Source organism: Yamadazyma tenuis, chromosome 6, assembly GCF_029203305.1.
Source record: "Yamadazyma tenuis chromosome 6, complete sequence".
In the NCBI taxonomy this organism is placed as follows: domain Eukaryota; kingdom Fungi; phylum Ascomycota; class Pichiomycetes; order Serinales; family Debaryomycetaceae; genus Yamadazyma; species Yamadazyma tenuis.
Window position 1 is genome coordinate 235980 of NC_089466.1, and position 12631 is coordinate 248610.

At 42.8% G+C, this 12631-nt stretch overlaps 4 protein-coding genes across 4 annotated transcripts; 2 read left to right on the forward strand and 2 right to left on the reverse strand. All coding sequences in view use genetic code 12, as the record gives it.

Annotated features, from left to right (window-relative positions):
- Window positions 1-177: 177 nt before the first annotated feature.
- On the forward strand, window positions 178-4218 carry ADE6 (phosphoribosylformylglycinamidine synthase; the record flags this gene model as incomplete). Its single annotated transcript, XM_006687118.2, has 1 exon — window positions 178-4218. The coding sequence occupies one exon, from the start codon at window positions 178-180 to the stop codon at window positions 4216-4218; it is 4041 nt and encodes a 1346-aa protein (XP_006687181.1).
- Window positions 4219-4369: 151 nt separating this feature from the next.
- On the forward strand, window positions 4370-5083 carry RPS3 (40S ribosomal protein uS3; the record flags this gene model as incomplete). The annotated part of the gene is made up of 1 exon (XM_006687385.1): window positions 4370-5083. The coding sequence occupies one exon, from the start codon at window positions 4370-4372 to the stop codon at window positions 5081-5083; it is 714 nt and encodes a 237-aa protein (XP_006687448.1).
- A 36-nt stretch (window positions 5084-5119) lies between these two features.
- Window positions 5120-10059, reverse strand: PSN45_004335 (uncharacterized protein; the record flags this gene model as incomplete). The annotated part of the gene is made up of 2 exons (XM_006687116.2): window positions 5120-7398; window positions 7608-10059. 2 exons carry the CDS (start codon window positions 10057-10059, stop codon window positions 5120-5122), a joined length of 4731 nt encoding a protein of 1576 aa, XP_006687179.2.
- A 520-nt stretch (window positions 10060-10579) lies between these two features.
- PSN45_004336 (uncharacterized protein) lies at window positions 10580-12580 on the reverse strand (the record flags this gene model as incomplete). Its single annotated transcript, XM_006687114.2, has 1 exon — window positions 10580-12580. One exon carries the CDS (start codon window positions 12578-12580, stop codon window positions 10580-10582), a length of 2001 nt encoding a protein of 666 aa, XP_006687177.2.
- Between the last annotated feature and the right edge of the window lie 51 nt (window positions 12581-12631).

Sequence of the window (12631 nt, forward strand, 5' to 3'; positions counted from 1 at the left end):
ACTGTAGTTTAAAGCTACAATTGAAGGCTCATCGCGCACTCAAGGGGAGAGACCAGGAATTTCGGTATGCGCACGCTGACCGCACTATGACTCTGGTCTAATTAAAATCAAGTGAGATGAGACATCAACTCAAGTTTGCATCTTGTGGAAACATCTTCCCCTGTTCTTTCAAGCCCAATGAGCGATAAGTTTCTTGTGATCCCAGGACCAAGAGCCTTGTCGGACTTTAGAGTCCAGAACTTCGTCAAAGAAATCGAATCCAAGTTGGGTAAATCTTCTATTATCAAACTGGTTTCTTCAAGTTATACTCATTATGTTTCTTTGAAGACTTCTTTGACCGAACCTCAACTGCAGCTTTTACAGACTTTATTGAAATATGATACTGAGGTTGATGCCTCTGTGGAATTTAACGCCAAATTGCTCGAGTTATCGGTATTGAGAGGTGATGATTCCAGGGAAACCGCTGCCTTTAAGCTCGACTCAAACGTTTACTTGATTAGAGTTTTACCTAGAAGTGGAACGATTTCCCCATGGTCATCCAAGGCCACAGACATTGCTGTTACGTGTGGGTTGGTTGATCAGGTGGAAAGAATCGAAAAGGGATTGTCTCTCTTAATCGAAGTTGAGAGTGGATTTAATTTCGGTGATGCGTTAGATAAAGGTGAAATCTTGACCAGTGTATTCGACAGAATGACCCAAACTTTGTTCGTCAACGACCACTTGCCCAAGTATAATGACTTGTTTGAGCACCACCTGCCAAAACCTTTGGTTCACGTTGACTTATTGGGTGGATCTGAGAACTTGGCTAAAGCCAATAAAGAGTTGGGATTGGCCTTGGATCAAGGGGAAATCGACTACTTGATCAATGCTTTCACCAATGTCATTGGAAGAAACCCAACTGACGTGGAATTGTTTATGTTTGCCCAAGTCAACTCTGAACATTGTAGACACAAGATATTCAATGCCGATTGGACTATCGACTCGGTGAAAAAGGATTTGACTTTATTCAAGATGATCCGCAACACCCACAGCAAGAACCCTCAATACACCGTTAGTGCCTATTCAGATAATGCTGCTGTATTTGAAGGTCCCGAAGGCTACGTTTATACACCCGATTTTGCAACCAAGCAGTGGAAGTCGATCAAGGAAAAAGTACACACTTTGGTCAAGGTTGAAACCCACAACCACCCAACGGCTGTTTCTCCATTCCCCGGTGCATCTACTGGTTCCGGTGGTGAAATCAGAGATGAGGCTGCTGTTGGTAGAGGTTCCAAATCTAAGGCTGGTTTGAGTGGATTCTCTGTCAGTGATTTGAACATTCCTTCTTTACCTCAACCATGGGAAAGAAAAGTTGGAAAACCCAACCACATTGCTTCTCCATTGGATATCATGATAGAAGCACCTCTTGGAGCTGCTGCCTTCAACAATGAATTCGGTAGGCCTGCTATCAACGGTTACTTTAGAACTTTGACCACTGAAGTGAACAACAGCAAAGGTGACAATGAAATCAGAGGGTTCCATAAGCCTATTATGTTGGCCGGTGGTATGGGTGCTATTCGACCAGATTTGGCCTTGAAAGACACGAAAATAACCCCGGGTGCTAAGTTGATTGTATTGGGTGGTCAGTCCATGTTGATTGGTTTGGGAGGTGGTGCAGCTTCTTCGATTTCTTCTGGTGAAGGGTCTGCAGACTTGGACTTTGCTTCTGTTCAAAGAGGTAACCCTGAATTACAAAGAAGAGCCCAAGAAGTCATTTCTGCTTGTGTGTCTTTAGGTAAAGAACACACACCAATTCAGTCTATTCACGATGTTGGAGCTGGAGGATTGAGCAATGCTTTGCCAGAATTGGTTCACGATAATGATTTGGGTGCTCGGTTTGAATTGAGATCCATTTTGTGTTTGGAACCAGGAATGTCTCCTATGGAGATCTGGTGTAACGAGTCCCAAGAAAGATTTGTATTGGGAGTTGCTCCTGAAAACTTGGACCTTTTCACCAAGATCTGTGAAAGAGAAAGATGTCCTTTTGCCGTGGTAGGAGAAGCTACTGAAGAACAGAGATTGGTGTTGACCGATTCATTGTTGAATACCACTCCTATTGACTTGGAGATGTCTGTGTTGTTTGGTAAACCTCCAAAAATGTCAAGAGTTGCCACTACTGCCGAGTTGCAGTTACCAGAGTTTTCGGTGTCTGAGTTAGATGTTTCCGACTCAATACAACGAGTGTTACAACTCCCAGCAGTTGGGTCTAAAAACTTCTTGGTCACCATTGGTGATAGATTTATTACTGGTTTGGTCGACAGAGACCAAATGGTTGGGCCTTGGCAAGTTCCTGTGGCCGATGTTGGTGTCACAAACACCTCTTTAGGTGACGAAATTCTTATCACTGGTGAAGCTTTGGCCATGGGTGAAAAGCCTACCTTGGCTCTTATTTCTGCTGCTGCCTCTGCTAAGATGTGTGTTGCTGAGTCTCTTTTGAATGTCTTTGCTGCCGATATCCCTGCTTTAGACAGAGTTAAGTTGTCTGCAAATTGGATGTCTGCTGCTTCACACCCTGGTGAAGGAGCCAAGTTGTACGAAGCCGTCCAAGCCATTGGTATGGATTTGTGTCCAGACTTGGGAATCTCCATTCCCGTTGGTAAAGATTCCATGTCCATGAAGATGAAATGGGATGACAAGGAAGTTACTGCTCCTTTGGCCTTGACAGTTACAGCTTTCGCACCCGTCGATAATACTTCTAATACTTGGACCCCATTATTGGAAAAGAAGGACGATACCGTTTTGGTGTTGGTCGACTTGGCTACCAAAGTCCAAAAGGCACTTGGAGGGTCTGCTCTTGCACAAGTTTACAAGCAAGTAGGTGCCAGTGCCCCAACTGTTCACTCCAACAAGGAATTCAAAAGTTTTTTGGAATCCTTGGTGGTGTTACACAAGGAGTTTGATGTTTTGGCATACCATGACAGATCAGAAGGTGGTTTATTGACCACTGTGGCAGAAATGGCCTTTGCTGGTAGATGTGGTGTGGAATTGGATTTAAAGGGTGAAAATGCATTTGTTGAATTGTTCAACGAAGAGTTGGGTGCTGTCTTCCAAATAGACAATGCTAAATACGATGAGTTTGTTCAAGTGTTTGTCACCAACGGCCTTCCTGCTGAATACATTTCTGTAATCGGAAAACCCACCACTGAACAAACGTTGAAGATCAGCTTCAACGGTGAACAGATTTACTCCAACACCAGAAGTGCATTACAGAAATTGTGGTCCAACACTTCGTACCATATCCAAACCTTGAGAGATAACCCCATCACGTCTAAGCAAGAATTTGAGTCTATCAGTGATGATTCCAACCCTGGTATCTCCTATCAATTGACATATAAAGTGGGTGATGACTTGGGTATCAAGAGTCTCTCCACCGAAAGAAAGCCCAAAGTGGCCATTTTAAGAGAACAAGGTGTTAACTCTCAACAGGAAATGGCGTGGTCCTTCCAACAAGCCGGGTTTGATACTTATGATGTGCATATGTCAGACATTTTGTCTGGTAGAGTGTCATTAAAACACTTCACCGGACTCGCTGCTTGCGGAGGATTCTCATATGGTGATGTCTTAGGTGCCGGTGCCGGGTGGGCCAAATCTATTTTGTTCAACGAGCTTGCCAGAAAGGAGTTCAAGGAGTTTTTTGAAAGATCAGACACTTTTGCTTTAGGTGCCTGTAATGGATGCCAATTCTTGAGCAGAATTCAGGAATTGATCCCAGGAACTAAGAACTGGCCTACCTTCGAAAGAAACTTCAGTGAGCAATATGAAGCCCGTTTTGTCATGGTTGAAATTGTTCCTGAACAGACGAACTCGATCTTTTTGTCGGGTATGGAGAAGTCCAAGCTTCCAATTGCGGTTGCGCACGGAGAAGGAAGAGCCAATTTTACGTCAGATGACGAAGAATCGGGATTTTTGGCCGACAAACAAAGTGTTATTCGGTATGTTGACAACTACGGAAACCCTGCCAGCCAATATCCTTACAATCCTAATGGTTCACCACATGGAATCGCTGGTATTTCCTCGCAGAACGGCCGGGTTTTGGCGTTGATGCCTCACCCCGAAAGAGTCACCAGAAAAGAGTCCAATTCGTACTACCCAAAACAAGACGCTGTCGAATGGGAAGGATACGGTCCATGGATTCGTTTGTTCAGAAATGCCAGAAAATGGGTTCGTGATAACTTTTAATTGTCACAACAAATCGTGACCTCGACACGACCACACGACCAGTTGGTTGAATTTAAATATCTTTTATTGTGCACCCACGACTTGCGAAACTTTTTATAATCGAGTGAAAAATTTTCACAACTTTTCATCTTTAACTACATACATATACAAAATGGTTAACGCTATCTTATCAAAGAAGAGAAAATTGGTCGCTGACGGTGTGTTCTACGCCGAATTAAACGAATTCTTCACTAGAGAATTGGCCGAACACGGTTACGCTGGTGTTGAGGTTAGAAGAACCCCAACCAAGTTGGAAATCATCGTTAAGGCTTCCAACCCTCAAGGTGTCTTGGGTGAACAAGGTAGAAAGATCCACGAATTGACCTCCTTGATCTGCAAGAGATTCAAGTTGGCCAAGGAAGGTGTTGTCATCTACGCTGAAAGAGTCGAAATCAGAGGTTTGTCTGCTGCTGTCCAAGCCGAAGGTTTGAAGGCTAAATTGTTGAGTGGTTTACCATTCAGAAGAGCTGCCTACGGTGTTTTGAGATTCGCCATGAACAACGGTGCCAAGGGTGTTGAAGTTGTCATCTCCGGTAAGTTGAGAGGTGCCAGAGCTAAGGCCCAAAAATACGCCGATGGTTTCATGATCCACTCCGGTCAACCAACCAAGGACTTTATTGATATTGCCATCAGACACGTCTTGATGAGACAAGGTGTTTTGGGTATCAGAGTTAAGATCATGAAGGACCCAGCCACTAACAAGTTTGGTCCAAAGGCTTTGCCAGATGCTGTCAAGGTTGCTGAAGCTAAGGATGATGAAGAAGTTATCCCAGCCCCAACTGTCAAGTCTTACATCCCAGTTGTTGAAGCTGAAGCTTCTGCTTAATTTTAGGTTTAGTATATTGTAATATATTATGTCGACTTAAATTCCAAGTAGGTTACCCAATTTGCCATTTGTCCAAAACTCTTTTAATCCCACTGGTTCCAAAGCCTTGAAAACATCGAATCCGGAGTTATCCAATTCCATAAACACTTGCATGAACTTCAATGCACTTCGAAGCCCATAAGCTTCGCCCACAAACTGTGATACTCCTAATTTCGTCAAGTCCTGGTTCTTGATGTAGGTGAAAAGTCCTTTGTAAATAATTTCTATTTTCCACGCTTTGTAGTACTTTGGGCTGAACTTGAACTGGTGAAGAAAGTCAACGCACACAAAGAAGCATATCTCACAGGTAGCAGAAAACAACGGCTTGTCACCGTTAATAGCCACCTCGGTCGCTCTTACCCTTATAAATAGGGCGATGGTGATTGCAAAAATCTTTTCAACAAGATCTATAACCTGATGTGCAAGAAACCACTTGGATTGAATATTGCATCGGGAAATGAGCCGGATACTATCTCTAAGGGCATCAATTGTGTGACCCAAGTACATATCGGAGTATTCAGGTTTGTTTAGAACGTTGACAATCACCAAAAGATGAAACATGACGGAAAGCTTGCATGTCTGTAGAACCAAGAGACACTTTAAGTTATATGCATTTACCATATGGTTTTCATGCCATAAGGATAGCCGTGCTTCGGTATCTTTGAATTTCTTGAGAAGTTCATCTTCACAATTGAATATATCGATCTTGCTTAAAAGAATCTTGATATCAAGAAACAGTTCGTTGAGAAACGGAAGGTTCTGGTAGATTTCTTCCGAAACAGTACTTTCCAAAGCTGTATGAGGAACATACCCACAAGCAAAGAAGTTACAGGGAAAATTCTTGTTCACCACCAAACTGTGGTTGACCTCGTGTAAGACATGCCATATTTTATGCTGGGGGTCTCTGCTAAGCCGCATGTTATCAGCCATAATTATCAAAGCATTGAGTAGATCCCTCGATTTTTCTGGAGGGTAGTAGCTAGGAGCATCATTTTGATGGAACAAAAGTAACACCCCCAATTGCAACACAAGCATGTTGCTACAGGAAGAAAGATCAAAATGTGCTAAACAAGCTTCCGCAACATCAATAAATTCCATGGGAAGATCACCGGCACTTTCCATCTGTTCACAATAGGATGAAAGCTTAAGTATCACTAAAAGTATGCATAAGATGAGCGTATTATCTTCATTTCCAGTATCTACCGATTCAACTCGGAAAACAAACACCCCACTTGTCTTGAGGATTTTCATTAAGTCTACCCGGAATTGTATTTCATCAATAGATGGTAGAAATGGTAGAAAGTAGTTGAAGAAGTGGTTAAGGAGCCTATTGATGTCGTTAAAACCTGAAAGTAGAGCCTCGGCCCGTAGGTGGATCTCATAAAGGTCAGAATATGCACGAGGAACATCGGGGCTGGTTATTCCTTCTTCGATATAGTGCATGTGAACAAATGAGTCAAGATGAGTGAATTTGGGTAGTCGACTGGTGTCAAAAAGGGATACCTTCATTGAGTCGGTGTAAAACCGAGTGTAGAAGTGTCCGATGATTCTGTCATTTCGAAGGATGGCTTTAGGAGTGAAACTAATAAACCTGATGTAGTTCTCATTGAAATATCCCTGATTCAGGTCCACAAAATAGTCAGCTAGAGAATAGTTCTTGTATCCATTGTTTGATGGTACATGTAAATTGTTCAGCAAAGGCTCCGTACCACCAGTTCCATCGTCCCAGCGATCCTGTGACTGAATAAATACTTCCTTGAATAATCCATCATTGGCATCATCAAAGTAATCTGCTAGCGAATACAGCCTCAGCTTCTCTTGTAGTGGTTCTACAGATTTCGTTTCCACAACCATTTTGTTTCCATCAATATTTCCGAACCCAGAATCCTCATAGTAGACCTGATCATCTGAAACAGGTTTATATTGGAACGGCGAATTACTAATGTTGAAGTCAATAGACAAAGAGTCGGGCTTGCCGTTTTTCAAATTCTTTTCAAGACCCTCTAAATTCTGCAATATCGACTCCAAGAATCGTTCACTATCTTCAGCACTTAGAGTTTTGGTGATATTTATGAACTTGGAGTTTATGGCAGTTAGCTGAGTGAGCATTGAACCTTCGTTGGGTTCAAGACCGTAGTCACACTTTTTGTTTCCAAACTTGACACAACTAGTACATGGGCTCTTTTTATCACAGCGGATCTTCCGCTTGCGACAGAAGTTGCACACCTGGATTGGTCTTTTCTTTTTCTGAGACATGCTTATGATAAAGGGCTTGGCTTGGATTATCGCGAAAATGATGTTCGCGAAATCAGAATATGGGGTAACCAAGCATGCCAGGTTGATGAGGTCTCGGTCCACTATATTGAAGATAGGGACCAAGATATTCTACTGTTCCCTTTGGCGATCTTATAATATATTCGAATGGGCATACATAAACTGGTGGTGCTTCGATTTCCTATATATAGCAGCAAAACCTATATGCTACTTGGGAAGAAGTCCTTGAATATCTCGTCAATATAGAAACCTGAAGAACCGGCATCAAGACATGAGTCAAACACCGTATCCTCACCGATATCCAAGGCCAGCTCCGCAATTGAACAGTCAAGGGGACTATGTTGCTGGTGCTCAGATTCGTTTTTGCTTAGTGCTATGATCAATAGCCACAAAGCATCGGTGTTTTCAGGCATGACATTCATAAATTCACTGGCCATCAAGGATGACCGGTTAGACATTGACTTGCTGATCATGGTGATGAGTCGAGTGGTATTTTCGTTGGTCAAACCATACCCGTTGGGAGGCACTGCGGTGCCAAAAGTGGAGCAAAAGGTGGGTTTGCGAACTTCAGTCAAAAGTAACGATAAAACCTTACTGTTCTTCCAGGGTGTATAGTATCTGTTTCCCAATACCAGTAAGAAGTTCAACAATACATCTAGAGCCCTGGACAAAAGACTTTTTAACACAAACAAGTTGGGTCGAAGGTCGGAAAGCTCTTGCGGCTGATCAAGAAGCATTTCAACTTTGGTCAAAAGTGATAAATTGATCACAGAAGCCAAGTATATGAACGAGTGGATGCTTGGAGTGGTTATCAACTCATTGACGTTTTCAAATATCGGCTTATCGTTGATGACCGATGTTTCCATCACTGTGTGGAATTGTTCATAGAATACTTTGAGTGACTTGTGGAGATATTCTAAGGCAACCTCGTCTTTTCCAATACTATAGCAGTAGTTTGAAAAATGGAAGTTTAAGGCCATATTTGCACCTCCCATTTGACAAAGATACTTGATCTTGAATGTTTTGAAGTAGTAGGTAGAAATTTCCCAGCTCTCTCGATCTGGAAAAAATGCTGCCCGTGCATGCTGGGTTCGAGACTCAGTTAAAAGGTTCATACATTCACCTAGGGTGTTGCTGATATCTCGCATAGAGAACTTCTCGTTAACATTGGAAACAGCAGAAAACACCTTTTGTAGTGGCTGCTTGTAAGAGGTGACCCCATCCATCAGATTCAAGATCACTCTTTCAACCTTCAAGTCCTTAAAATTGGCGTTTCTATCATTAAGATACGGGAATTTCACGTCAACTGAAAAGTTGGAACCAGTACTCGAGTAACCTGTCACCAATGCACTCGAAACATCCAAGATATACAACAAGTGCCAGAGTTTACGACCCACATGGTTCATTCTTTCGTTCTTATTGCCATCTGGGAATTTATCGGGTTCTCGATGAAGTCCCAATGAGTAAGCCATTTGCATCAATAATGCCGAAAATACCTGAGGTTCACTAGAGTTCGGTTCATCTCCGTACTCAGGCCCATATATTTGGTAGTATCTGATTAAGGTTGCCAATTGTAAAACTACCAAGTTAGAAGAATTGACAAGATTGAACAAGTTCAAACACATTTGGGCCACGTTAGAGACTTCCCAATTTACTGGATTAGTCATCAAATACTTCAAATCTTGAGCCGCTTGGGAGGTGCTAGCACTGTAAATATTTTGTTCATTAACAGCTCTTATGTTCGAAAACAACGAAAGGTAAGTCAACCGTAGAAACACTAAAAGCATACCAACGTAAGCAAAGTCTAACTTTTGTTGCATGTTAAGAGTGTGAATCGGTTCATCCTTCAAGCTACGAGGTCCTATTATCCTTTCGAAGTTGGATATGCACTCGAACTCATCCACTATGCCGAAAAAAGGCACCAAATTGGAAAAGAACCGATCCAACAACATCCAAACCACCTTCTTTTTGGGCAAAACCATCTTAATCTTTGTGAGTAACTTTCTGGTGCCTCTGATATCCCCTTCAAAGAACAGTAGGCCGAAAAGCTTTGCTTTTTCGTTGAAGAGGTTTTTCTTCGATAAGATCGCAATGTCCGATTGGTCCTTCATCATACGGATACTCTCATACTCCCCAAGTTCGTCATACTTCTGTTCCAAACTCAATGAGCCTCGGTAGTCTCCAGTCTCATGGGAATTAAGGGAGCTCATCAACTTGTCTTTGCCCAGAGTGTTGTTGAAGCTCATATACACTTTGCTCAAGATTGGATCTGCTCGTAGAATCGAGTCGGACGTCCAGGGACCAAAGTGACCGTTCCTAGGACCGGCATCGTTGCGACTACAGTTGTACACCTGAGGCAGAATCACCATGTCGTGGTCATCTTCGTCTGCCACATTCGAGACAGAATCATCGTGAATGAGACTTGCTACACTCAACCGCTTGGAGGGTATCGCACTTGAAGTCGTTGACGTCGACAGCACCGAGTTTGTTGGTGACTTTTGTGTACTGGAGTTCGAAGGACTTGGCCCTTGAGCAAGACGGGCCTCTAGTTCACGAGTTTTGAGTTGCAATCGTTTTAAAAGCACCAATCGGTCAGTTGATGGGGGGTTGTTAGCAAAAGGGACAGTTCCATAAACACACTTCGTACCGTATTTTGCACACATGGAGCAAGGAGTCTGCTTGTCACACCTGACTTTTCTGCTTCGACAGGGTTGACAAACTGAAGTTGGACGTGATCTTTTAATGGGCATGTGAGATCTGGGAGTTGATGTTCAAGGTTTAGGAACCAGCAAGTTTGTGGAGGGACTAACTGGGTTTGTGGATGAAGAAACTGGGTTGTGGCCCAATAAGTGACCGGGTGTGAGGGTTTGAAATGAAAATAGTAAGTGTATGCTGCTTCACTAATGATGGACGTAAATAACCTGGGGTTGGGGTTGGGGTGTGGGGGTGAGATGCATGGATAGCTATACAAACACTAGAACAATAAAAAATGAGCAAACACCAGAAGTCTAGTTCAAGAGCCAGCAAGATGAGTGTCAAACAACCAATAAGGCCAAGCTAACCTTATAATGCCTTCGAGAGGGTTGTAAAAATTGGTGATACAAAAATCAACCTGCAGTGACATCGCGCACCTCAATCAATGCGAGCATGAAATGTCGTCAGTGTTCATTAATATTCTACTTTCTAAGCGCTAGTGTCTCTCCAGCAACCGTGACCCCGGATAGACAACACCTGGAGCCACACTGGGTCACCTGTCTGGATATTCAAATCACGAAGAGTTTCTGCAAACTGCAAATCGTCGAGTGCGCTTGAAATTACTTCAACCACTTGTGGAATCTGCCGAGTACTGTACGAATCCAGGAGAATTTGGTTGTAGATGATGTTGTTCATCTTCACGAGTCGCCAGGAGTAGTAGCAGCTCGAGGCAAAGTCCAGCATTAGGCTCATAAAAAACTCTGTTCCTTGTGCAATCGCATCGCGAGTTTCTCCTCCGGTATTAGCCAAGAGCCCAAGATGTAATTCCACGATTCTGTTGAGCACTGCTTGGATTGGCAAAACTAAGGCGATTCGGCATAATCTCTCCTGTCCCACTGGTTGATTCTCACGAAGCTCGACCAACACTTCGTTTATAATGGGTAGAATATTCCGGTATATCTTTGTCCAAAGGTCTACGCAATTACGCAAAAACCGTTCTTCAGTAGACGTTTTCAGAATACGCCAGAGCATTCTGGCTCGGAATGCCAATGCAAAACAACTGTTGAAGAGATAGTACTGGAGCCTGAGAGACTTCATAAAAAGGTGTTCAGGGTCAGCTGAGTGTGACACAAGCTTTTCAAAGAGTGGTGAATCGGCGATTAGATTATTGGCGTGGGTTTGGAATTTCTTGGAGAGCGACTTGAACTTGAACTTCTTTTCCAAGTTGAATAACGACTTCTTGAATGGCTTGATACGTTCTAGTGTGCTCTCAGCATGACCTAGAACAAATTGGGTGATTTCTTCAAGACCAGTATCTATATTATTGGAGTTTATTGCATTCATATAGGGGGCCTTGGTATCATGGAGAAATTTGAATTGATTCAGAACATTCCCTGAAGGTCCGGTGGTCTTATTGTCGGTGATGCTGGTGAAGTACCAGAGTTTCCGACGCAAATTGAACAACTTCCCATCTTCACCGCGGGGATTCAAGATCAATGGATCTCGGTGCAACCCCAACAGATAAGCTTTCTGAATGACGACCGATGCCAACAATCCCGACGAGTTTTGCTCAAGGCCTTCTCCAATATCTGGTGCAGTAATGTGGAACACTTTGAGAGTGAGTAATAGCTGGAAATAATCGAGATCCGTATACCTTATTATATCATATCGATTGGCACATTCAGTAGCTAGTTCCAAAGCTTTTGCATCCACAGATGGGAGAGAACTATTGTTCAAGTAACTGAGTCTAATTACCAAAAGCAACTGCCCGAAGAATATAAACGATTTGTCATTATGAATCTTCACAATATGGTCGGCATCAGTACCGACCAAAATATCGATTTCATGCCTGAAACTCTCCTCGTCAAACAACGGCATAAAAACATGAAGCATCTTGAAGAAGTAGTCAATCAACACCTTGATGTCTTTGTTTTCCGGCAACATTCGTATGATTTTCTGGAGAAGGAGTTCATTGCTGTGAGCAGAAAACGGCATCACCAAAAGCACCAACCGAGCACTAGAAGGACTCGGTATATCATATAATATACGAAACTCATTATTAGATTCCAACAAGTTATTGAATATCTTCTCCACTCCCGGTTGTATCTTCATCATCGCTGCATAACTGAGAGGACCTAGAAACTGGCCCTTTTCCATAGGATCATAATCGTCAAATAAACAGAATTCGTCATCAAAGTTATCATCGGTCTCATCGTCCAGGTCACTTTCGAAACCATCATTGAAGTCACTGTCGGATTCGCTGAATCCTCTGATGTTGATGTCATTTACCCGTTTGTCCAAGGTATCGATTCGATTAATGAGCTTGCGAACCAACCTGAGTTCACTCGACTCTAAAGGAACAACCCCTGCCGGATACTCACACACTGGATTATTGAACTTCACACATGAGGAACATGGTGATTCCTTGTTACATCTGATTTTCCGTTTCTTGCAAAAACCACACACAACAGTGCTTCGTGATTTGGTCATAGTTCATTATTTTGTAATCGCGTTATTGATTCGTATATTATAGTCGCATTT